The sequence below is a fragment of the Strigops habroptila genome, chromosome 5 (genome assembly GCF_004027225.2).
Source record: "Strigops habroptila isolate Jane chromosome 5, bStrHab1.2.pri, whole genome shotgun sequence".
Lineage (NCBI taxonomy): Eukaryota > Metazoa > Chordata > Aves > Psittaciformes > Psittacidae > Strigops > Strigops habroptila.
Window position 1 is genome coordinate 18,455,431 of NC_044281.2, and position 26,100 is coordinate 18,481,530.

Here is a 26,100-nt window from a genome sequence, read left to right on the forward strand (position 1 = left end):
TAAGAAGCTTGTGCACCACAAGTGATTTCTAGCGGATAGGTTTAAGTGATGATATGAAGCCTGTCGTGTTTAGACTGTGTATTTTACTTCCTGTGTAAACAAATGGCTTGCTTTCATTCATCTTATCATTGTTAGGCTGGTATCTTTCTTAAAAGAATAAAAATGTTTCCACGGGTTTTCTTAAAATTTGACACCTGTTTTATTATTGTGGCACATTAAGCCCCGTCTGAAAACAAACTTAAGCACGTGTTGCAAGATAGTTCTTCATAGATAAAATCTGTGTGGTATTTGATTCAGCTACAGTGCTGTTATTTATATTTCCTGCCTGAATTTTTCAGGATGCAAAAGGTGGTAAATCATAGTTCACAGCAGAGCAAACTGTCTGTCAGTGGAGGCCTGAGCTTATTACTGAGTTCATGTGAACCCCTGCGGTTCTAAAGGACTTGGTGCAGGTACAGGGGCCCTGCGTGTTGTCAGTTTCAGGTGGGCATCAAGCTCTCTAATTTACAAACACAAGTGAAAGTAAAGTGAGCTCAAATGGCAGATTGGCTGTCCTAGAACAGCCTCCTGTGCATGTTACATTGTATCAGTGTAACTTCTTGTTAACAAAAGCGGTAGGTTGTTACGCAGGTAAATACTGTAATTGTCCCTAACCACAAAGTTTTAGGCTACTGAAAATACACACCTTTCCCATGGTGAGTACTTGATGTGTCATTACAATATTTGGTTGAAAATATGAAGAATGTTTTAATTTCAGCTTTCAAATAAGGTGCCATTCCTTAGGTACCTGTTGTTGTACCTGTTGTTGTGGGGTTTTTGTTGTTGTATGTTTGGTTTTGTGGTGTGGTTTTGTTGGGTTTTTTGTGGGGTTTTTTTGTTTTGTTTTGGTTTTTTGTTTGGTGTTTTTTTTTTTTTGTTTTGTTTGGTTTGGGGTTTTTGTGTTTTGTTTTTTTTTTTAAGGTTATGTGACTTTTAATTCACATGTATTTTATCTACTTACTGACATTTCCTATTAATATAGATTTGCATTACAAAGTAAATTGAATTAGATGGTTTTGTGTGCTATCATGTCTGTTACAGTAAATGACATTGATACATGTAAAAGATAATGAGCAAAGAGAAGATAGAGTGGGGTACCCTGCTGTGTGTAGGTTTTAAACAATATCTTGCCAAGGGTAAAACCTCGGGATTTCACCCTTTTAAGAAAACACAAAGTGACAATAAAACAATGCAACAAGGCTAATGTGTATCAACAAATGAATGTGGTGCCTTTCATAACTGTGAAAGCTGTAGAGTACATCTTAAACTATAAATCAAAGAGTGTGAGTGGGACTTGTGTGAATGCAGAAAACGTGCAGTATAGTTGCAGATGAGGCTGTGATTAACTTATGGTTGAGTTAGCCCAGCTTACTGTGCTGGTGCGTCCCCTCTGAGCTGGGGTAGCTTGCCACACTTTGTCTCTCAGCATATAACAAAGACGGAACACAATATGCTTCCTCTGAACTTCAGGAACAGCCTTTAGCCTTTATCTTGAGTTCTGGCTGCCTGTGGGTAGTTGAATTTTCAGTTACTGCACTGCAGCTGACCCATAGTAACTCAGTAAAAATATAACTCACAAAAGAGTGGGGTTTAATTTGTTTCGATGCAAACCCCTAACGAAGCAATATCAGCAAATCCGGGGGAAGGCAGAATAAATGTGCCTGATTTAGTGTATTTTTTTTAAGGGATTAAGCAGCTATAATTGTACTATTTTAAATTCTCACCGATCTTACACCAGTAAAACTGTCTTGAGCAAACAGGTCCTGAGGGAAGTGAGGGTTCTGCTCATTCACATAAATTCTAGGCTCAATATTGCTTTTTTTTTTTTTTTTTTTAAATAACCTATAATAGTATATCACACTGAACCAAATTCAAATTTCACGTGTTCTGGGGCTGCTTCTAATGGGATGTGCTATAAAGCCTGTAAAACTTGAGATAAATTGCCATGTCAGCTTCAGGGAAAAATCCACCAAGTTTGCTGGGTCCCTTTCAGTTAATATGTGTATGTGTGTGAGCACAGCATGAGAGATGAGAGGAATGGGAAATATCATAACATGCTTTCTCCATGCTCTTGGTACTGTTTTATGGCTATTTTTGCGCGTAGTCTGAAGACTGTACTAAGAGGGGACAGGACTAGACGTTTAGGTAATATTGTTGTGGATTCTGGATTAAAACAGACATGTGGTTATCAGGCAGTTGAAACGTCAGGAATGCCTTTTTTTTTCTACTTGATAGAGTGGTTGTAAGTGGTTCCCATTCCTGTTGGAGGCTGCCCTTCGCTGCTGTCTTCAGAGCAGCACCATGTAGCCACTGGAGCACTAACTGCAGTTTGCACCTCGGAGGTGGCATCTTGAGACTCTTTGGAAAGTTGGTTGGAGAAAAGAGCTTCTGGTGCATCGGCAGCATTTTTCTGCCACAGAAAAAGGTTATTACTCTTGGGCTATGTGTGTCTTCTGACTTCTTATTCCTTTTCAGTTACAGCTTATTGTCCAGGTTATGATGCAACATTAAAGCAAAAGGAGGAAAATGTTAAGACTCTTCACGCTTTCTCAGTCTTAGCTATTTAAAAATAATTTTCTTAATCTTGTCACACTCTCCCAGTCATGACCTCCCAAGGTATCTTGTGCTGACTGTTGGCTGTATGGAAGGTGGTAGGGAGCTGACCATGTTCCCACAGAGCAGTGGTACAGCTGATGAATCCAGGTGTGGTGTTGGTTGTGAGGGAGAGAAGGTCAGCTGCTCCACAGAGATGGAGAGGAAGAGCAGCCCCTGTTGGAAGCAATCAGAGATGGGAAAGCATGGAAGTTGTTGGCTGAAAACGTACCTCTGTTACCTATCAATCACATTGGCTACTTCAGACAAAAGCGCCATCTCAACAGGGTTCATGGTTGCACAAAGCTATGGTGGCAGAAATGGCCTGTTGTGACCACAGGTAGTCACCCATATGTGAGATGGCTTTTTGTTAGACCAGTTCAAGAAAGGTTTCACCAGCACATTGAGGTGGTGTTCCAGTGGCCAAGCACCTAGAGTGCAGGTTTGATCTAACGGAGGAAAGCAGATCCTGTACTAGGACTGCATCAGTAGAAGACTGGAAGAGAGTCAAGATATCTGAGAAGTGGGGGAAAAAATAATGCTGCCTGATCCTGTTTGTTGGAAATAATAGATGCAATGCATTTGATATCCATATTCATGAATTGCCTTCCAAGAGTTGGCGGGGATTTTAAAAACTTCTTTGTCCACAAAACAGTGGACTGTTTGTCCACAAAAACAAAAGACTTTCACACCTGGTGCAGATAAATCTCTGCAACCTGAGCAGATGTCCAGTTCTAGTGCTGGTTTTCATCCTAGAGCAGAATCGTGTTCCCTTAAAAAAAGGTTGTAGTGATTACAGGTGTAGCCTCCTTTTTCTCTCTGTTTCTTCCTGCCTGCTACAGCGACTGGAATGGCCTATAAGCCGGTGTGCTGCTCTGCCATTACAGCACAAAGCCCAGTGGCTTCATGCCCAGCCTTCGTGGAGCTGGGCTGAAGCCACTTGCCTGGTTTATCCAGGAAGCAGCTGAAGGATACCCACCAGTTCTGCTCTGCTGAATCCCTGCAAGGGATAGCAGCTTTGCAGAGACAGGAAGAGCAATCAGTTATGTTTCTATGGCTAGACTTCCTAAAGCCCATCTGTTAATAGCCCTAAGCCGTGCGATCTCTCAGTGACACAGCTAAGGTGTGTGCTGTCATTCCACTTGGATGACTCAAGTATGGGAAAGATAACAAACAATGTAGAGGAAAAAGGAGGGGAAGTGTGAAGTTATCCTATTGCTACTACTGTTTGCTTGTGTCTTTGAATGTCCAGAGAAGTGTTTAAGGGAAGTCAGCTTTGTACTTTGAAAGAAAAATAGATTTATGTTATGTTTCAGTGCTAATGAGTTGTCCTTATGTTTTTGTGAATTCTCTTTCTGTTCACTTGTTTGCTCATCAACTCTCTTGTGTGAACAAAGGAAGACATTTCAAAATGGCCCAGAGAGATCTTCATGGGCATTAGTTATTCATGCTCTTGCCTTCTTGCTCAGCAACTGCCAGTGGATGAAAACTCACCCTCCTGAATATTGGTGAGTAAGAAATGAGAAGTGAAGCAATTCTCTTTTAATTTTTGAAGTGCTTGCACTCTGGTGAGCGGCTACAAATGAATGGGATTAGGGACAGACCTGTAGTCAGGTCCGTTTTTAAGGAGATGATGAACAAGTGCAGGTTTTAGAGAAATTTATAGGAAAAATATCAGAAGAAAGGAAACAAGCAATACATTGCTACAGGCAGGAAGGTTAGGGACAAAGAAACCAATTTTACCTCCATTTCAGGTGTCCATACATTGCTGAAAGAATACACAAATATTAACTTGCCCTTCCAGCAGAATTCCTTTCCACAGCTGTCAGCTTTGGTGTCATACTGCACAGAACTAATTTTCTGTGAATCTGTTTACTACTACGGGTACGAAGCAAACCTTTTGAAGTAAGTTCTTCCGTACTTGAAATGCTAATTAACAAATCAGTGTTTTTAAGTTCTATGCATCTGTGATTAATGTTCTCCATGCAAACTGTACTCTCTTGCAGCTGTTTCAAAAGGTAGGGTATGCTTATGTTGGTACAAGCACATATTTTCTAATGTGGCAATCTTAGAGAAATCAATTCATTGTTCTCTAAATAAATGTTTTGCTTGTTAAAGGGAGGCTTTTAGAGTGCTTAATTAGCTTAGTCTAAGGTGCATAGAAAGTAAATGTTCCTGTAAAAGAATGGCTCACAATACGTAATGCCTGCAGATTCTCCGCAGGATAGGAAATACTCAAATTCATCTGCTCTTCTCTTCTGTGCAGAGCCTTCTAACGAACAGAAGCTACACAGATCACCTGCAATTCAGGTTGTTCTTCTCAGTGTTTTTATATGTGGCCCTGAACTACGCTCAGAACTTGTGGCTAGCTGTGATGGTGAAAGTTTACTGGCAGAGCCCCGTAACTAAGGAGTCAATTTGTGCCAGAAAAACATTATTTGAATCTGTTCCTTAACTGAAGTAGGGTGTGGCAGTTTGTTCATGGACTTGGGACATTTATAGTAGGGCTTTTGTCACTATAGGGAGTGTAAATGTGGGGTGCTACAGAAATGGTACCCATCACTGATGCATCTTATGCTCATGAAGCGGTTTTCAAAGTTAATATGTACCCCATGTTGCACTGCCTATGCTAGATCTTTTTCACCAGTAAAGCAGTAAATTCAAAGTGATCTTTTTAACCTGCTGACAGTAGATGCTCTTGAAGTGTTTAGCCCTTGCTTAAAATACTTGGGCTTCATTCAGTACTGACTGACAGGCTAATTTTAAAGGAGATTTAAGCAATTCAGCATATAGTCACAATCGGAAATTCAAGCAGTCTAATTAGACAAAACAATTTAGGGGCATTAATATAATGTTTGGGGGGGGGGTTAACAAGATTTAAAAATGAAGATGATTTTTTTAAAAAATGGAGACCACATTAGAGAAAGTAAATCTTCTGACTCGTGTATCTAGGAGGGAAAGTGTCCAAGTGCTGAGAATCCTAAGATTACTTTCTCCTAGGTGCCATGTTAACCTTATGTAATTTATAGAACCTAATGAAGCAAATAAGGAGAGCAACCTTGAAAAGGCTTTGCTGGCAGTGCAATCTCAGGAAAAAATCGAAAGGAAAACGTGAATGGAACCTGGGAAAAGAAGATGGATCTATTAACTAGTAAATTGGTATCAATTGATCAAAATATCAGAGAAGTGGCACTAACACTTAAAGGCAAGGATGAAAAAACTTCAGTTGTGGCCTCAGAGCTTAGCACTTAGAGGTGTACTTCATGGAGTGGCTGGTATAAAATTGTGGGGTTTTATTGATTGTGAACATTGTATAAGAACCTTGAGAAATCAGAGGTTTGAGGATTGCTGCTGAAGCTGGGAAGGGCAGGTCCAATTGTGTGCACGAGTAATGAATTAAGATGTGGCTTGGGAATTTTCTCCCAAGAAATTCTATTGTGTTATCAACAGCTCAGGCACACTATTGAACAAATGTATCGCTTTCTTCCTCGACATTAAGTGACCCAGTAGGAAGTGGAGACAGTCTGCACAGCACAGAATCTCAACCAACAGTGTTGAAGTGAAATACACTCTGGATCGGAGGATCCAGGGAGAGTTCCCAGACTTTGCTGATGCACATTTCACATCAGCCAAGGACTGATGTTTCAGGTGCAAATCTGGTGGATTTTCTTCCATTTGTTCTCTCTCCAAGAACTCTCTCCAAGAGTTCTTAATTGATTTCAGATGTACTAAAAGATTTTCATGTGGTAGAAAGCATGTCTCAGTGTCAAGAAAAGAATGTGTTTACATACAGTGGCGGTATCATAGTTATGACTTAAATACTACTTTAACCAGTGAACTCAAAGCATAAACCTAATGCCAGCCTTTTGGAAGTCTGTGTTGGTTTTTTCCAGATAAAAGCGTATTAATCAGGATCCTCCAAGGGTGTAGGCATAGGTAACTGCTCTGTGCAGTCTAATAGTTAACTTGCATTGTTAGATGATTCTTTTTCCTTTTTCTGAACTTGGGGCTTAGCATCTGCATCTCAGGCTATTTAGCTGCTCCACCTTGTGGACAGAGATCCTACAGTTCTACAGAAAAGTGTCTTCAGACAAAACGAAAGAAAATAGACCCAAGACCTGGCCCAAGGGCGCTTTTTTACTTATTAACAGAATATGAGATGCTTCTTGCTTCCTTGTAAAATCATACACTGGCTTGGCTGTCATCTCAGTGCGGTGGACTGTGTCTGCTTTGTATGCCTTCATAAATTAAGAACCCTCAAGATTTTGCTTTTTTGAGCATGTCTTGAAACAAGGAAAAGTATCATTTAAAGTCACTGAAATATTTGGTCTTCTAAAGCATTTAGCCATACAGCTAGGACTTTGTAATTGCATGGCATCTGTGCCTCAAGCACCCTCACTGGCTAGACACAGGAAGACACTGGGAAGAGTTCCTGCAGTTCTCCGCACTGTTCCTGAGGGTTTAGCTGTGTGGTGGAGTGGTGGGTCAATGTCCCAATTCTAGTCAGGGGGAGGAGGGTTGATCCACATCCCGTTGGGAAGCCAGTAGTATTTGCTGTGTGTGCAGTACCCTCTGTGAACGTGGAAGAGCTGTTCGAAACCTGACATTTCCAGCACTCAAAATATTTGTTCATCCTCTGTCTGAACGAAAACCATGACATTTCTGAAGTGATTTTGTGACTTTGTCAGCAGTTCTGTGATAAGCATCATGGAGAGACTGTCAGGGCTGGTTAGCTTTTGGTTAAAATCTTGTTTAATGCTGATAGGATGTGATAATGTGGTCTGTTTTTTCATGTGACCAAATCCTAGTTGTCTGGGAGAATTTGTTAGGAAAACTGCACCCTCTGGTAGTGGACCACTGTTGAAGTTGCAAGCTAGACCTTGCTGCTTACAGTCAGAAGGTAACTATGCTTTTGGTCTCTGTCATCTCTGTGATGAGGCACACTGTCACATCCATCTTTGTTGCAGGTGGCAGGATTTGACTCTGTTGAACACATTACATGATTGGGGCTGGATGCTCCTGGTGCTGATGTGAAGTGGTGGTTGTCTTTCTGCTGCACTCCTCCTCCCTATCTCCGCCTCCTTCCTGCCTCTCTTGGTGCAAATGCACCAAGCTTATAGGTAGCCTTGTCATTTAAGAAGCTGAAATAAAAATATAGTTTCCAACCTTGATCAGAAACGGAATATCTTGGGCAGCTTGCTTATGGAAAATTTCTACTCCAAAGGTAAAAGTAAAACACTGTTTCCTAAATACTGGAATTGTTTTGTTGCCCACTACCTGGTGGTGTGCTACCATGGCTAGCACAGCCACAACTGCAACCATTTAAATTGTATAACAAGTACAATAGAGCACCATGGACCAAAGTCTTTGAGTACTGCTCCAGCAATGGAGGAGAAGGTATGGAATTATTCCTTGTGCAGAGTAAATGGGGGACTGTGGAAAATGGAGTACTAGTACAGTTTCGAAAAAGAAAGCCAATGCTTTAGTGCAGTACCTGACTGTTCCTTGCTCTTGCATTGGTAGGGTACAAGACAGCTCCTCAATGCTGAATTAGTATCTGATATGTATACAGGCCAGAGCAAACTATAAAAGTTGCTGATAATTATTTGGTAGGGCCAGTCTTCCGTATATTTTCCTTTGCCCTTTATGGTTTCCATATGAATCTAGACACAATGCTTCAGTGCAATCTTGGATCATTTTTCATTAAAACCAAAACAAACTAGCCCACAAAAAAAGCCCCAAACAGGATATAGTTCTTCCTTGCCTCTGCCTTACTGGCTGAACATGCACGCACGGGTATATCCTTCCAATAAAGGAAGCGCAACTTTGACAGAGCAATTAATTTTACTGATTTCCTTTTCATTTTTTTGAAAGAGTATATTTATAAATGGGACTTGAAAGCATTGAAAAAAAATCTTCACTGGTTTAATAGAAGCAGGGAAGTATTTCAAAATAAAACAGTGGTTCTTCTTCCTGGTGAGAAAACATTCAGAAACTTTGTGTTGCATATTATTTCAATATCAAAATTTACATGGTAAAGGAATTACATCAGGTACTTTTTTATTGAGAAATAACATTTGTAGTATAAGAAGGTAAATATTTGCAAGTATGTAAAGGAAAATTATCAATCCCAAAACAAGAAAAGGAGAGGAAATTTATCGTGGCATTTCCAGCAGTGAGCTCGTGTGTATAGCTGTGCTATGAACTGGATTTTTGATCTGTCACATCCTAGAACTCTCTGTCTGTCTGTACATGTTTTCCTCTGCTGTCAGTTGCCATGATAGGATTCTTTTTATAAGGTCAGAGCGGAGCTGAAGGCACCAAAAGAGCTGTTACCCAGAGAGGCAATGCTGGCTGGAGGAATTAATGGGTTGGCAAGACTTGGGAATAGAGATACTGATCTTCAGTCTGTAGGATGATCTCATTTATGTGGACCTCTCCTTCTACTGACAGCAAGTGTTCCTATTTTCTGTTTAGACATCTTATTCTGTAGGACAAAATCTACTCTTCACTTGTGGACATTTCTCATGGGACTCCAGTTGCAGTAAGGATGCATCAATATCCCAGAAATATGGCTAATAATTGTTGAAAACCTCCTGTTTAACACAGTGCCATGATAAAGTGAGAGGTAATATACCCAAGTTTCCATTATTTGTGGACCAATTTGTCTTTCTTCTAATTAGTGGAAAAAAGGAGAAAGAACTTCAGAACAGAGACAAGAAAACCATCTGAATAAGTTTCACAGAGGGGGAAAGAAACATGTGGAGTTACCCAGAAAAGGACTTGGAGGTTATCTCCGAGCATCAATCATATTGAGCTTTCCAGCCAGCTTTCCCATTCTCACTGGGTGGTGACAAACCTTTGTGTTCAGCTTTCCTTTCAGTAGCCTGTTCCCAGCTCCCCTGCTCCACTTTCATCCTCCCAAATGCAGAGGGAGCTGAGGACAAGCGGGGTCCATGCAGAAAACCTCTCAGTGCTTGCAGAGCTGCTAAACCACCTTCAAGAGTGGCAACTGGAGAATGACTTTTGGAGTAAAAACTATAGTTCAAGAAAAGGCATCCTACCACACTGTGTCCATTTCCCTTTCTGTGACCCTGCCAATAATGTGTTTTAGGAGCTTCCTTCATGACACTATAAAAAATGATCATGGTTCCAGGCAAGAGTACTTTACTTGGTAGAGTGTCCTCCTCCTTCCAGCCATGAGTGTTGATGTATTGCATCTGGTCTAGAAATAAGGATATAAATACAAGCCATATTTTTGCATGAGCAATGGTGTGTGTTATTGACGACTGTTTTAGAAAATGAAAAATCTGCTTGTAATAAGAATCATAATAGGTTTGTTATAGCTCTGATGGTCTAAGAATTTAAATGGGTGAAGTTTGGAGAAAAAGAGGCAACAGCATTCATTACACCATCTGACAGAGAGAGAGAGACGTGTTTTGGAACATGTGAGTCCATCTTGAGGCCAGCTATAACAGCAGTCAGAAATCAGATCTGCTCTTAATTTTCTCCATGTGACTCTGATTTTTAGCCTGGGCTGTTAATGGGTGGTTTTTGTTTTGTTTTGGTTTTTTTTGTTGTCCCCCAGGAGGCTAATAAACGCACAGCAGCTATCTTGGTCTAAAATGCAAGGGAGGACAAGTTCTCAGCAGAATTTTACCAACGGATAGGAAGGCAGGGTCAGTGTTGTGCTCTTTTGTTGTGATTCAGCTTTTGGTAAAACCACAGTGCTCTATTTAAAAGTAGATTTTAGAGCAGGAAAGTTTGTTCATTATCTCAGGGCTATGCGTGGGGGAAAGAAAGTAAGTTCAAAGCTACCAGTGAATGATGATAAAACATGTCTCCCCATTCAGCAAATTAGGGCATTATGCAATGGTTTTATTTCAGAAGTGCCTGAAAGCTTGTCCTTTATGTAGGGTCTCTGCTGCTCAACCTCGACTGGATGGACTTCTTATTCCGGGGAGGGGGTTAATTTACAGCTAGGAGACACTTTTATACCATATCATATTGTTCTTTTTCATTATTTTGGTGACTGCTCAGAATATTTGTGTAATCAAGCTCCAATCGATATTCCCTGTCGGATATGTTAGAGAAGTCAAGACAAAAACATATCTTTGTGAACGCCTTGAGGCTGTGGCTATTACAGTTGTCACTGGCTTGAAGTTATAGTAAAACCGATGTGCCCTTGTTGGTATTATTAATGTTTGGAAGCAGGGAAACAAGCTTGGAAATGAGCTCAGTCTCTGTGCAGACAGCCTTTTAAAATAGGAAACAAAGAAGGATTTGTAGAAACAAAAAATAGGAAAGGAAATGTCAAAAGGTAAATATTTTCTCTTGTATTCCCTTGCCATGGTTGGAATACTTGCAGTGTTGTAGCAATAACCTCGACAGGTATTCCTCCAGACTTCCAAGCAAATTTCACTGGTACCATGATCAAAACAGTGTCTCCAGTGAAAAGTATTCTGGATTCAAACCAGGGAAGTTTGATTATAGTGTGCAAGCTTGTGTTACCTGATGCTACTTTGAATTGCTCCAAGACTTTACTGTACTGATACGGAAGATAGTCAGACAAATTATGTCAAATGTAAAAGATGTATTTCATCTAATAAAGGCATATTTCTGTCACTTTGAACTTGCAAAATTGATTTGCAAAAGACCTTTCCAATAACCCTTAGGAGGGTGGGAAACTCATTGATCCAGCACTTTGGGACTGCAGCTGGCCACAGTCAGTTTTGCTACAGAGTTTAAAAAAAATAACTGATAAGCTGTTCTTCTTTGAAATAGAGAAATTAAAGAGGCATATTTGATTTGAGAACATTTTCAGTTGGAGGTTTACTGCGTAAACCAGACATTTCAGGATACCTATCAGTCTGTAGAGCTACCATAACTCCTGTAGCTATTTAAATCAGAGGGTTACAGACAGCTGAGGGCTTGACTCTGTCGTACCTAGAGCTAACCCGCAGAGCCATGTCAGGTAGCAGTTCCCATCGTGTCTGTCCTTTTTCGGGAGGCAAGGACATCAGAAATGCTGAAAATTGGCTGCAGCCTGTTTGGAGGGTGATACACCCCGCTGGACACCGAAAGCAACATTCAATTCTATCTTTATTAAATGCCCACAAGGTGGCACTTGTCATCTTTTTACCTCTCTGAAGTCTAAATTTTTACACTTGCAGCAACACCAATAAATAATTTTAGAGGTTTTGAAACTTTTCTTAAACAGTAAGCTAACTGTGCTTTTGTGGGAGCGGCATTGCCCACCCCTCCATGAAAGTCAAGACAAAGAGAACAACAGCTGTGTTTTGCTTGTTATCATTGCATATGTGAAAATTCCAGCGTAAAATTAAAAATCCTTTTTTTAATAAAGGATTTTAATTTTTATTTTTATTTGTCATCACTCGTAGTCATGTGCAACTATTTATGTGGCAAAAAGAAAGGAAAATGAACATATGCTTTGGTTAAATGAAAATCTAGGAACAGATCATTTGCAACCTGGTCTTAAAAGATGAGTTCACTTAACAGCAGCAGTGCTTGTGAAAAGCAAAATATTACTCATTAAAATTTTCCCATCATTCATAAGGAGGCAGTAATAGTAGACCTGCTAATAAAAGGCATTGAACTCTAGCTGTTTCCAGTGGGGCTTTCATTCAACCCCATTAGAAGCCTTCCCACAGAATTTATTGTTGCCAGACCAGACGTCTCTACAAACCAGGATGGTAGTGTGATCTTTTTTCTCTTTCCCTCTTAAGACTGATGCAATTATTCAGAGCATGCCCTTCTTTAAGACCCTTTGCTTTTGCTGAGAGTGCTTTCTTGTCTCCCACTTGGTCACATCAGAGAAATGGCAGTAGCCCTTGTAGCTTTCTTGGGCATCATTCACACTAGCTTTCTATTAATCATTTTTTCTCCAGTAATAGTTAGAAACCAAATTGTACTTGTTTGGAGCGGTAAAAGCAAAACCATGTGATGATCAAAGAGCTGAGAAAGTAAGTTTTATCCCATTAAAAAATTCCTGGGGCACGGTGTGTGTGAGGTAGCGCTGTCCTGCAGCCAAAAGGATGCTTTTGTTGTCAGTGCCTGTTTTTACTGGTTTGTATCTTTTCCTTAGATTGTATTGCTTGTTTTTGTCCCCCTTGGGAATGCCTTTGGAAAATATGAAGAAAATACATTCAGCTGTTTTCTTGCTTAAATAATTCAAACAGTTTAATTTTAAAAGTCGAAAGCTGACCATGTGCATGCACTTTTATGGGCATTAAGGAGTGTAAGCTGCCTGTGCCAAAGGTCAAGGCAAAGGAGTAAAACTTTGTGTATGGAGAGTTGTTGCTGGTGACTGTCCCCTCTGCCCATAGGCTTTGGCACATCCCTTGGATGGATGGCTTTCGTGGCAGAGCAGCTTTCTTGTGCCAGCTTCTGTGGTGCTGGCCTGAGAACAGTTGGGTTGAGCAGTTGAGCAGGCTACCTGTAACCTGCCTGCGAGTTGCCATGCCCTGGCAGGAGACAAACCACATAAGCTGGTGGTAGCTCCTTTTTAGACCTAGAGGCCATTTGCCTCTGTGATCAGACTGGGCTTTAGTTTAATGCTCAACAACTACACCAATCCAGCTCTGCACCGGGGTGGTTGTTGGCAGCACAGCAGGCTCGGAGCAGGGGATCCTCCACTGGGAGGGTTAGGGGTCTGCACACAGCCAGGATGTGTGATAATCTCTTAGGTCTTACACGTTCAAGTGGACACTTGTCTGGCATGTTTTCTCCACCCGGAGAAGGTGCAGAAAATAGATGGTGGTTTATTTGGAAGCTTTTGCACTGAAGCTCCTTACAGTAATGGTGTCTGCCTGCCTGAGGAAGAGCCTTGACATGTCTGAAAGTTTTCAAAGCTGTTTTCTTAATTCAAAGGAAATTGTGTGCCAAGGATAACATTAAAGTAGCATCAAAGACTCAACAGTCATCGTCGCTGAGTGTCATACTGTATGCTGTATATTTGGGAATTGGGAGAAAACATGGTGCTCACTGCCTGGGGTGTTCTCAGCCCTGCAGGGATCTTCCCATAAACAAAGGAAATTCTGTGATGCCCTAGTTGTGAAACCCTACATGTTTTCAATATGGGCCCAGGCCATGTGTGCCATCAGGTTCTTGTCATTAATGCCTTTGTTTTTTAGGGACTAACAGAGCAACATTACTTTTTGATTAACATTATTTATTTAGTCACTTTTAAACTCAAACATTTTTTGTGAAGTAACAATTTAATAGCTTTTATTTAAGAGAAAGAGAATATACCAAAAAGTCATCTGACATCTCTTAAAGGTGTGCTGTAACCCATGCAAAGTATTTTGTTCACAAAGAATATTACCCCTGTGCTATAGAAAGGCAAAGAGAGGACAAAACTGAACCAGAAGATCATTTCCCTTTTTATATTCATGGGGAGGACCCAAACGCTGAAGTGTTCATTCCCAAGAAAATATTTCGCACAAGGCAAGAAAGGTTGACCACAGCTTTCTCTTTTGTTTACCAAGCACCGGCTGAAATGAACTTCTCTGCAGCCTTTGCTGGCACTGTGTGTGGTACCCTGCTTGCCAGGACAGGGATGGGTTGGCTTTCACAGGACCTTATGTGACAGGCAGGCAGCCATGCACAGCACTTGCTCTTTGCATCAAGACTCTGCCTTTGTCTGCCGCCCCATTACATACCATCATCATTACACTGCAGATGTAACTTACTGTCTCCTGGTAGCAGAGGAATAGAAGAGGGGTGGAAAGAGGCTTTGCGGAAAAAAAATGTGGATCCCTAGGTCTCACCTAGGAGTGACAAAGGACCTTTGCTGTGTGCCCTGCCTTCTTCACGCAATAGATAGGGATATCTTGTCTGTTCTCTACACCCTCTGCCCTCCTGCCCGCTCTCCAGAAGCTGCCTGCCACCACCTTCCCCTCCTCCTGCTGCCAGCTGCACAGGGGCTTCTGCAAAACGCTTCCAGCGCTGCTGGGTGCTGCCACAGCCAGTGATCAGCTTCTCATATTTAGCCTGAAAGCACGGTGTTGTAGCCCATCTGTTTTATAACTGCTGCCTAGGGCGGTGGCTGTATTCATCCTTTAATTACCTCAGTGCTGTTTGAGTTTTATTTTGGTTGGAATGCATAAAAGCCCTAACTGCTAGGGCCTGCTTGGCTGCTGCTTAAAACATTTCGTGATGGTTTGAGCTTAGTTTCTGAAATGCTGTTGGCACTTTTACTCTGAAAAACAGAGATGAAATGACATTTTCTGTTCAATTGCACTGTTTTTGTAGCTTGAGAGTCTCACAAGCAAATAAATTACGTCTTTGTAAGTTGAGTGATTTTTATGTGCATCCTTTGGGCATAGAGAAGGTGCTAATAAGGAAGAGTTTGAGGCTGAGGAGGAATTTTCTAAAAGTTGATTTTTGGACACAGAAAGGGGTCTGTTGTATGGGTCAGCAAATGGCCACATCCGCTTGCTGTGCATCTCCCCTGGAGTTAAATTTTGACACATGCTGCTGCCAAACAAAGCAAAATTAGCATCTTAAAACACATGCTAATGCTTACTGGTTAGTGCCTAGGCTGTAGCTTACAGAAGAATCTTTTATACTTTCTTGCATCTCCTCATATTTATGACTTGCACCATTCTTTGGCCCTAAATCAGCTCAGAAAAAAAGAAATTATATGTTCCTCTCCTGATCACATTGATGTTTGGTCCACAGGGCTAGGAACTGGCCTCTTCCACAAGGTTCACCACCTGAGGCCTCACCTGTGTTCAATAGGGATATTGCCAAATAAAGTTTGGGGCAAAAGCTGCTGTGTCAGCAGATAGCTGATTACTTCTTCCCAGACAGCGATAAACTAATCTCCAGCATGATGTTACATATGACCATGCTGCAGGGAATGACATACAGTAAAAGAAAAATAAAACTGAATTTTCTACAGGAAACCTCACAGTAAGTCCTAAATTGCTTTATGGGGTTACAACGCACAGTTAAGCTGCTGCTGCTGTACCCTAGAGCTGGCTGATTTTGGGGGGGAGGGGGGGAGAAAGAACCATTTCAAGCAGAGGTAAACATTTTTATTCTTTCTATAAAAGGAATACACAGAGACAAGCACTCTAAACAGTTTGAAGCAATAGTAACAGTTTTCATATCTGCAGTTAAAATGTACACTCTGAAAGCACTACAGTTCTCCAGATTTATGTAAGAGATAAAATGGAAGTGGGTAAGAAAGAAGGAAAATAATGAAGGGAAATGCTACATTGTAATGTCACAATTAGTCACATTTGTGTTTATGGAAAAATCTCAGATGCTCTCCTAGCATTTGTGTCTGAATATGAACTTCTCCGAAATGGCTGTATGATTGTCTATTGGCAGAAGCCCTTTTGTGTGCAAGTGTGAATTTCTGATGATCACTCTGTGCTTTTCACTTCTTAATTGCAGATGGTCCATGCCCCATTGCTTGGTCATGAACCAAGATGCATAGTTTCTTTTTTCTTTCATTAACTGGTGTGCTTAAAGGAGGGGACACTGGGCTCGAAAACCAACACTCCTGCTTCACTGTGACGTTTCTGCCTGTAAAGAGGCTATTGCCAGAAGCTGCCTGTTGTGCTGTTCTGGGCTTTTCTGCCTCTCTTTTCTCTGTGTTTAGGCAAATTTCCTTGAGTAGATATGGGATGGCTTGAGAATGAGATGCTGAGCAGCTAGAGTGGGCTGGGTAGGTCAGTCCTAGCAAAAAGGAGTGGGAGCAAACCAAAGCATTGCTCAAGGGAGAGGGAAGAGGTCTTGTGTGCAGATCAAGATTGCTAAGGCTGGGGGAAGGCAAAGTCCTAGAAAAGAGAGGAGGAGAGTGTGTTTGGGAGGAAAGAAGATGATGGCAAGAAAATGCTGAGACTTGTTTAAGAAATAGTTAGGGAGCAGTCCTTTCCTTGTCCATTGGAGAGAGAAGGTTGGGCTGGCAAGCCCTTGCCCTTGGAGAAGCAGACACACACATATCCTGTCACATTGGGTATGTAAGAAATTTAGGTCCATGCCCAAACTAGAGGCACCAGCTGTTACGAGTCTGTAATAAGACGTTTCTTCAAAGACAAGTTTGATTTTACTAAGGGTTCAAGAGCAAAAAGATGATTCTACAGGGTAAAGGAATGTAAATGTATTTTCATGTGTCCTGCAGCATTGTTTCCCCCACCTTTAACCTTGTATATAGCTTTGAGTCTCAGTGGGATTTTTCAAGGGATGCCTCAGTTCAAGGTATTCTTACTCTTTTCTTTACCCATACATGCATATTTATATCATAATAGGTCTATTTAGGAGCTTGAAAGTACAGATTTTGGGCAGACAGGTGTTTCTTTTCTGATCTGTTCCAGACTGGAAAATTATTAGATATCAGTATGGATTCAGGCTAGAGAACTTGAAGAAGTCTCATTATATTATGTAAAAATAAAATCTTACGTCTTTCCACTCAGAGCAAAATTCTGAAGAATTAAAAAACCTGTCATTGCTTGGGATAATGGGAAATGATCAAACATTTTCACTTTTAAAGGTTAGGAAGACTATTCAGCACCAGTATCTGAGCTTGAAACTGGTCTCAGTTTGAAACTGCAATTTATGTACATGGACAGTGTGCCTGATCTAAAATGTCCTTGCTGATAAGAGTGCCCTCATGCTGGCAAAAGTCTCACCAATGCTGGTAGGACCACATCTGGCCAGAGCTGGTAGCATCAGTGTATATATTTGTCTTCTCTGTAGTGCTCTAGACCTTTGGAGAAGAGCAGCTTTAAGCTGAATTGCATCTCACTTTATGCAGAAAATAGAGTTAAGATAAAACATGATGCACAGCTTGTAGAAAATGATTTTATTTTATCGTGGAAGCATTTAGCAGAGCTGAGATACTGTGCTGATGGGAGCTGTAGAAAAATCTGAGAACTGACAGCGTAGAGTTTATTGCGTTAATTAGAAAGTGGTGCAGCGTTTGTGAGAAAATGTATTTTGGGTTCAGCGTTTTCTGTGGGTTTTTTATCATGCCTTGAAGTGCTTTTTGGATACTTTGGATGTCTAATTGGAGCTGTCGTATGTGGAAGCCTGCACTATCTGAAAATCAAGCCTTTTTCCTAATAATGGATTTCAAAATACTGATGATGTGTTACATGGGACCACATTGATTAATCTTTAAAAATGAGTAACTGACAGGTCTGATGTTTATGCGTATTCTGTTTTATCTTTGCATAGTGGGGTGGTTTTAGTAATAGAAACATTCTTGCACAAACACCACACACCGTCTGCTTCACTGTTGTTACTGCACTGTACTTGCTGCTACAGTATTTTATATCAGATAACTTCTTTTTTTTTTAAATCACAATAGAAATGACCTTTTGTTTTTTCATTACCTCATGTGGGATGGCCGGAGGGTATTCTCACACTGTAAAGGCAATAAAGTGCACCGGCAGATTTTCTAACAAAATCCTTGTGCACAGCTGCATAACATAAATCATTCCTTCCAATTTCTGAATGTGAAGTGTTTGTTGTAGGAAAGTTACTGCTGTTCTTGCCTGACTTTAACAAGGTTTGGGAGTTTTTGTTTGGCACAAATATTGTTGCTTTTCAGTTTTATAATCATGCTGCCCTTAGTTGTAACAATTATATGGCTCGAGTGCAAGCAAGTATAGGTTAGGCTGCCAAGTTATTTGTATTTTCATAACAGTCAGCTCATATTTTACAAATACAGTGTGTGTTGTCCTTTACTTAAATTATTTATTTGTAAATTCAAGTGGTGCATATGTTGCCAAAAAACAGACTATAGCGAAAGAAAATTCATCTAGTGGGGCAAGAGTTGTCTTCTGGGACCAAACCCATTATTTTTACTTACAAGTTTTACTCTTTTTCCATGTTACATGGTAGTGCTAAGGGATCACATTACAATGCCTCTGGAATGAATCGACTTGCACTGCCTTAATTAAAGGTATCAAAGTAGGAATGAATAACCATGGCTGCATCTGTTGCTGCTGATTTTCTTTTACTGCCATAGTGTAGTGTGAGCCACTGAAGGTCTCTGCAGATTTGAGGTGCTCTGGCCAATCCTCAGGATGTGGTAGTGCATCTGCAGGACCTTCCAGAGATCAAACCCCATCATATTCTGGAGGATGGCAGTTTGACCAAGTGCTGTTTTAATAATAAAGTCAGCATTAAGTATAATTATGAAACCCAGTGCCACCAAGGTAGTCCATAAGGACTGCACCCTCTTCATGCATAGTGCTGAAACACAGGGTAAAAAATTGAGCAAAATGATAGCTCAGGGAGGGCAGAGAGAGTGCTGGGTGGGTCTGGGCAAGTCTGTGCCACTTTAACTGGGAAATATTTCACTCCTCTAAGCTCTAACTTAGAGATATTTTGACGTGATGGTGGGACAGATGGAGTATAGCAAGTATCTGAAGAAGGAAGATTGCTTATCCTGAGGGGAGGCAAGGCAAAATTCTTTCCCAGCTTCAGGCTCAGTTTTGGGGGCTTTAAGGACTCTTGAATGGAGATGCCATTCAGGCCAAAATTCAAGCAACAGCTTCCCAGATTACTTCATCTTTACGCAACCTCATAATAAAAGCTATGATAAAAGGTTGTGTTGGGTGCAGCAGGTAATTCCAGTGAGCAGACAATTGCAAACAGAGCTCACTGCAGTGAAAAGAGGCTTCAAACAGCAAGGCTGGCTGCATGGTTGTTTCACCTTGTGACCCATGGTGTAATGAGTACTGAGTAACTCCCAGCAGCTCCAAGGCAGATAAGCGCAGCATCTTGCACAAAGCCGGTCAGTGTGGTAAAACGGTGGATCAGAGACAAAGTTTGCAACAGAGCCCTGAGCTCGAAATGTCACATCAGTTGTCAGCAAGTCATAAGGGTGACAGAAAACAGTAGGATTTTTTTATTATTATTGTTTTATTTTGTTTGAGAATTAAAATTTTGGATTAGAAATACGCTGGTAATTTTAATGATACTGACTGCTTCCAAGTAGAGCTTGTACGTGGTATTAAAAACCCCTCTCCTTTTTTGCAAAATATTTCGTAGTATTTTCATACTCTGATTTTATTTTAGGCATTGTTAATTGCTATCCAGAAAAGGAAAGAGCTAATGGCAGAGATAAATTGGATGAAAACTGATTTATCGGTATATAAATTGAGATTAAAAAATCTTTCTGGTGCAATTTAAAAGGGAGTTTATGGATATACACATAGTAAAATAATATGTATCTCCACCCCCCCCAGTATTTTGGCTTCTGATCTACATGTTTGCCATTTTGCAGATACATTTATATAGTCTATTTTAGCTGGCTAATTTTTATATTTTCAGTTTAAGTAAAGAGGAGGAGCTTTTAACAGGTAGTTCTGTACTCTGAGAGTAAAAAATAATTTTAGGACCTAGGTGCAGTATTTATCTTAATAAATTAAGTGCTTCTGCAGGATTATTTCTGTGTTAAGATGTTTCCAACACAACATTAAGATCTGCTGTTTTTCTTTCAGATACTGATGAATACAGACCACCTGTTTGGAAATCTTACTGTAAGTATATCAAAAGACTTCTTTTATTTTTTTTTTCCAAGTTAGAGATGAAAAAGTTTCATTTGGGTGCTTTAAAAGACTGATTTTTCTTTTCATCAGAATGTGAGTTCAAGAAGCGTCAAGGGGTTTATTGCTCTTTATTTATAGGTGCAGTTGTTTATCCTCAAGGGCAAGTGAATGCAGACTATTTGGAGGGGTAGATTCTCGGTACCTTACCAACATAAGTCATCCCACTCCTGTGTGGGTCTGGCTTATATTGGTTTGAGTGCCTGGACTGAGGCTTACATAAACTCCGTTCATGCCTTGATATTGGTATCATTGCAAACTTTTAGGGCTCCTGTGCCCTAGTACCTTGCATCACTGGAGCTGAGACTTGAGCTGGTTAGGAAAACCCAAAATAAATCATTTTCCCCCAGAATTTGCTGAGGTAGTAGAACAAGAGCGTTTGTTTGGCCTGGCGTGACAAATCACAAGCAGGTTGTTTGAAGCCCTGACTAGAAGGGCCTGGATTCCTACCAGGCTGCCTGCCTGTGCTCTGCAGCTCTTCGATGTGCATGCTGTAGCTGAGAGGAAAGTGGCCTCATAGGCTGCCATGGTCAAGTGTGCAGGGCAGTAGTACCCTGTGATCAGAATGCCACTCCCTTGGGAACTTCACAACTTGCTGGGTTTCATTCCTTATTTAAAAAAACAATGAAACAAAAGATCAAAACCACAAAACCCAAAAATCACAAAAGCCAATTAACAAAACACCTTGGTTTTTTAAATTAAAAACAAAAAACAAAAAAACCATGCAAAAGGGATGACCTGTTGTTTGGCAGCACTGATGGAGGTTGAGGGAGGTGCAGAGAACACAAGACAAATGGCACCCTAGCAAAGCATCATAATTCCTACAGTATCTCACCTCTAAATTCTAGTTCTTTGTAGATAGAAAAGCTAATGTGTGAGACATTTTGAGACACAACAAGAAAGAAGAGTCTTCTATTAAAAGCAGATTTTGAAAGCAGAATGTTTGTGTGTTTGACATACTTAGCAGTTTAGGAATGTCAGACTTACATTTGCATTTTCTTTTGTATATATTCCCAAGCTTGCTGTTTTGAGGCTGGCTAAAGGGATTTGCTCAAGCAATATTTCACTTGGTGAAAATGTGGCTCTCTGAAGTTTGGGAAGATTTTGCACCTGAGAATGTAGTTAGTTCAAAAAGGTTTCCACCCTACAGTGAGAGTTTCCTTTCAATCGGAGATTTTGGGTTAGTCCTAAAGGCTCAGTGAAAACCATGGTTAGAAAGAGAGTAAGTGTAAGAGAACAGATTAAAGTAATTTTGTCAGCTAGTATATATGTAGTAGAATTAAATGAGCAGGAGAAAACCAGCTTTTCTGTCACCTAGACCAGTCTTTTGTTAATGGCTCACAGAGGTCAGTTGTTTGTGTTCTGTCCTTGCCATTGCCAACCTGACAAATTCAAAAATCAATTAGGCCTTAAAATTCATAAATCAGCCTTCTCATTTGGGTTTGGTTTCCAATTTTTGTATTGTTAAAGTGATAATGAGTTACAGGGTCAAGATCGTCTATGCAATATGAGCATTAGATGACTTCTGTAATTGCGAATATGTTTCATAAGAAACTTCAGAGAGCTTAGGCTGTAAGTAAATAGATATTGAGAAATTTGTAGTAAAAATTGCAGGAGTTGGAAAAACTGCATACGCCTTAATAGTCTGGGAATGTCAGGGTCTCTTAAAATACATCTATGTTAATTGAAGGAAACAGGCAATGTCTAAAAAAAGGCTGAATACTTTTAATTTGTCCATCTTGAGTGTTTTCTTTAGTTGGATGACTTTGAATTGTTTTTATTAATTACCAACATATGCAGTTGCTGTCAGGTAATTGAGATGGCTGGGACCCTGATCTGTTTGTGAATCTGGTGGCAAACCCTATGCCTTTTGAATCATCATTTATTATACCAGTAGCTTGTCGTATGACAACTCAGCCATTTAATATTAAAGAATTTGCACACAATGATTTGAAGAAGCTTTTTTTCTTGCACTGGAGGTCTAAGATAAAACTGAGACACTTTGCTCCTTGGTATTAAACATCATTAGTCATGATTGCAATATATTTTTGTACTTGTTACTGAGATCTGTGTGTTTTGCTCCCAGTTGTAAGCGTTAACAGTGAATCACAGCTCTGTATGTTCTGTGAACTTGGGAAACAACTGCCTCTTTGTTTGGTCTATTCCATGCTATAATCTATAACAGGAGGGCCCAACCTCTCTAGGACCAAACCTTCAGTGGCAGCTTGCCAGGAACTGAAGGCTTGCCCACGTGCAAATGCGTATGCACCCACTCTCCTACACCATCATAGTTTGCCATGGTGAATGCTTCCCATGGTTCAGAACTAAGCACAGAGTCATGAGGTTTGATTATATTTCTGTTTCATGATGGATGAAGAGGGACATCTTGTTTGACTTCCCTGGCAATAATTATAGCAAGGAAACTGGTGTTGAGCAATTTGAATTGCATACATCAATTAGAGCAAGAGGAATAGGTATCCTGTTCTGTAACTTAACTAGTCTACCTGCTGTGCTTTTGACTGGAAGAGGAGAAAAGTATTGCCTTTGGAGAAGATTTTCGTTCCAGAAAATGTTTGGCTTGAAGTAAGGTGAGAAACAGTTCTCAGGTTTTAGTCAATTTCTGGGAAGCATGCTGCTGGTGAGCCTCCACTGCTCTTCTGTGAGATTCAGAGAAATCTCTATTTGCTTTGTGATTTTAATTTTTTTTCCTTTGAACTTGACTCTACAGTTCTCAGAATTAGATATAGACAAGGCCCAGTGTCATCAAATGTGACTTTTACAATAGAAGCTATGGAATCTGTCTGCTGGCAAAATAAATGGTCATGCTATGCTTGAAATTAAAATTACTGTTTTATATACTAGTGTGCTGTTCTTCGTCACTTGCAAAAATAATTTTTCTAATATCAATACAGAATGGCAAGGATTGATTTTAGTAACATCAGCAAAAAACATTAGGGTTTTTGTTTGGAACAAAAAGAGTGAATTTTTCCAGTTTATCTTATGATTGCCGTATCATTGAGCATCTTGCCCTTTTCTCTATTCTCATGTAACTTAGCACATGAATACAGCATTCGTCACTAAGACTTATGATCATATGAGAAGTGTAATGGAGTAAAATCTTACTGGTTAAATAAACATTTGGTCTTATTACCTCAAGAAGGTTCGACAGCAGATGTTATTAGACCTTGGTGTTAGGACTAATGATTAAAACATAATTTAATTTTAAAAGATTACGATTCCAAATGTCCATTTTATCAGTTCTAGAGTACTATTCAAATACTACTTTAGTGTTGACAGCTTCATTTTGAAGGTGATTTGCCAAACCAAACTCTTTTTGAGGTAGAATACCTTTGGTATTGTATTAGAAAGTTTGCACATTAGTGCCCTTAAATTTACAACTGGCTCCTAAGATTTATTCTGGCTTGATAAGGCTTATTTAAAAAGAAAAAAAAAATGGGGGGGGGGAAGATACTAGTAAATACATGTCATAATCTGAGCCTTAACTGTTTTACTCTGCTACTCAACTCCTGATGTGTTTAGATCTGCAAATGAAAAGGCCATTTTCCTCTTTGTTCAGAAAGGTCATCACTGAGCAGTGGCAAAAGGATGGGGTTTGATTCTGCAAAGTTTTGAGTCATTCTTGTAAAGTTCTTACATATTTCAGGTGACTGAGCACGTGCCCAGCATTGTAGGGTGGGACTCCATCTGCTTACTGAAGACAGTCTGACAGTAGCCTGATTTGACGTCTAATGAAATTTAATTTGCATTTATCATGATTCCTTTTCTTATCTGCTTGATGGAAATTTGAGTGGTCTTACCTACTTACACCATAGATCTTGATCAATTAATTGTAAAGATAATCCATAATCCTGTTTTGGCTAGCAACATTCTTTTTTTCTGACAGCTTGTAATTTTTAATAGATGTATTCTTGCATTAAATCTTGCAGAAAGTCTTCTTTATTTAAACAGCAATATTGAATGTTAAAATGCCTTATACAATGATTCTGTTTTAACTAGAATTTAACTTATGCCTTCTCCTAGTGTATCAATTGCAACAGGAAGCTCCCCATCCTAGAAGGATAACCTGCACTCGTGAGGTGGGTATTATAAATGTTCAGTTTTACAGAGTCCAGTGGTTCCAAGTTTATACTAAATGGTGCCCAACCCAAACAGTCGTTCCTTGGAATACTTGGTGCTGTGATTAGACTAAGTAGCCTTGGCAGTACTCGTGCCATTCAACCTAAAAATCAAATTACAAAGCATTTTGCATATGATGTGTACACCTGAGAATAATTTACTGGTTTTTGATTCCTAGATATATGGAAGCATGCCTTTTTTCCTTCTTTTTGAGTCAGAAATTCAAAGGAGCAAGAGCAGACCTGTACAGGGGAACTATGCACCTATTCATACACGTTGCTGCTAGATTCCTGCAATAAAGTAACAAAGAGAAGATTGAAACCTCCCCTGCTGCTGCTATTTGAGTTGTAGTATTTAAGACTCATTAATACTAGTAGCTAAGATAGGCAGAGCCACAGATTTTAAAGATCCAAACAGGAACAATGGGATCCCATTGGTATACAGTGATAGAGAAGAACCTGATCATGGGGTCAGTTGTTGAGGCAGACGCCAGATTGCCAGTGTGCTCTGAGCTACCATCCAGCAGAGCAGCACCTCTCCAGAGCTGTGGTGCTGGAGGGTTTAACTCATGCCAAACATCAGTGCCAGCAGGATTTTACTCATAACTGCATCTCTCTTGCAGCTTCAGTCAGGAACCTGGGAAACATTAATTTCAATTTCAAAAATGCTGAAATGTTAGGCTTGACTTGTTAAGCAGTATTACAAAATGCAGCTCTTACTGAATAACCACTGGAAGTTATTACATTGCTGCAATAAAACTTAAGCATTTTTATCATGTGCTGGAGAAAGGCAATTAATCTTTGAAATATGTTAGTCACTGGCATAGTATTAAATACAGGGGGACATGGCACTGTCAGGAACGTTAATAGCTTACAGTCTAGATCACAAGGAGGATTACTTTACAGAATTGAACAGGCATTTCTCTGTCATCTTTTCAAATGCCCAAATGAGATTCTATGAAGTAGTCTGTCAATTTTTTAAGATAAAAAGTAGAGATTTAACAGAAGTAAAATACTGATTTTAGTGGAAGCACTCTTGTTTTCCTTTATTAATTTGATAGATTTGTATTTTTATAAAAGGTATAGCTATAGCTGATTGCACTTAAGCAAGACATAGCTGTAGTAAAGAACAATACGTGAATTTTACAAGAAGCATTGTAGAAAAAAAATTTGCTTTAACCAGTGTTTCTACTGTTAATAAGGGTCCAAGCAGGGGTATTGTTGTATAGACATCTTACATACATCAAATAAGGTGGGATGGAGATAGGAAGGAGACATCTATAGAAGGTGCAATCTGAGCTCTGAAAAATGGGAGGTCTCCCATTTTTTTTGCTCCCATTGCAACATTATTAGGAAGGTTCTCTTCTATTTTGTGTGTTCCCTATGATAAGGTTTTTCATTACATTAATATACAAAGTATCTTAACTCTTGTAGGAGCTTGGTCTTAGAATACAGGTTTGTGTACAGAGATTGTACAGAGTGCTCACCTGGATAGGATGAGGTGTTTTATACCCTGCCTCCAAAGGATTGTGTTTATTGTTGTTAAGTGCTGTTGAATAGTTGTTTTTCCCTTCCTCTCCTCAGAAGTATTTCATTGCTGGGAGAAGTGCTAGTTTGTGTGTAGGTATGTGTATATATGCGTATGGTAAAATGTTTGAGGGATTTTTGGTAGCCTTCTGACACTGATCATTGAGGTGCTGACATTATCCTGTGCAATCACTGTAGTCTTTTCTTTGCTGAGT

The 26,100-nt window shown here is 40.0% G+C and overlaps 1 protein-coding gene across 1 annotated transcript in view; it reads left to right on the plus strand.

Moving 5' to 3' along the window:
- Positions 1-26,100, plus strand: part of CHN1 (chimerin 1) — a 103,098-nt gene that overhangs the window by 1,064 nt on the left and 75,934 nt on the right. The window contains exons 3-4 of the mRNA XM_030487135.1: positions 20,118-20,156; positions 24,264-24,319. Of these exons, the coding sequence (XP_030342995.1) occupies positions 20,118-20,156; positions 24,264-24,319 (95 nt within the window). The remainder of the gene's footprint in view (positions 1-20,117; positions 20,157-24,263; positions 24,320-26,100) is intronic.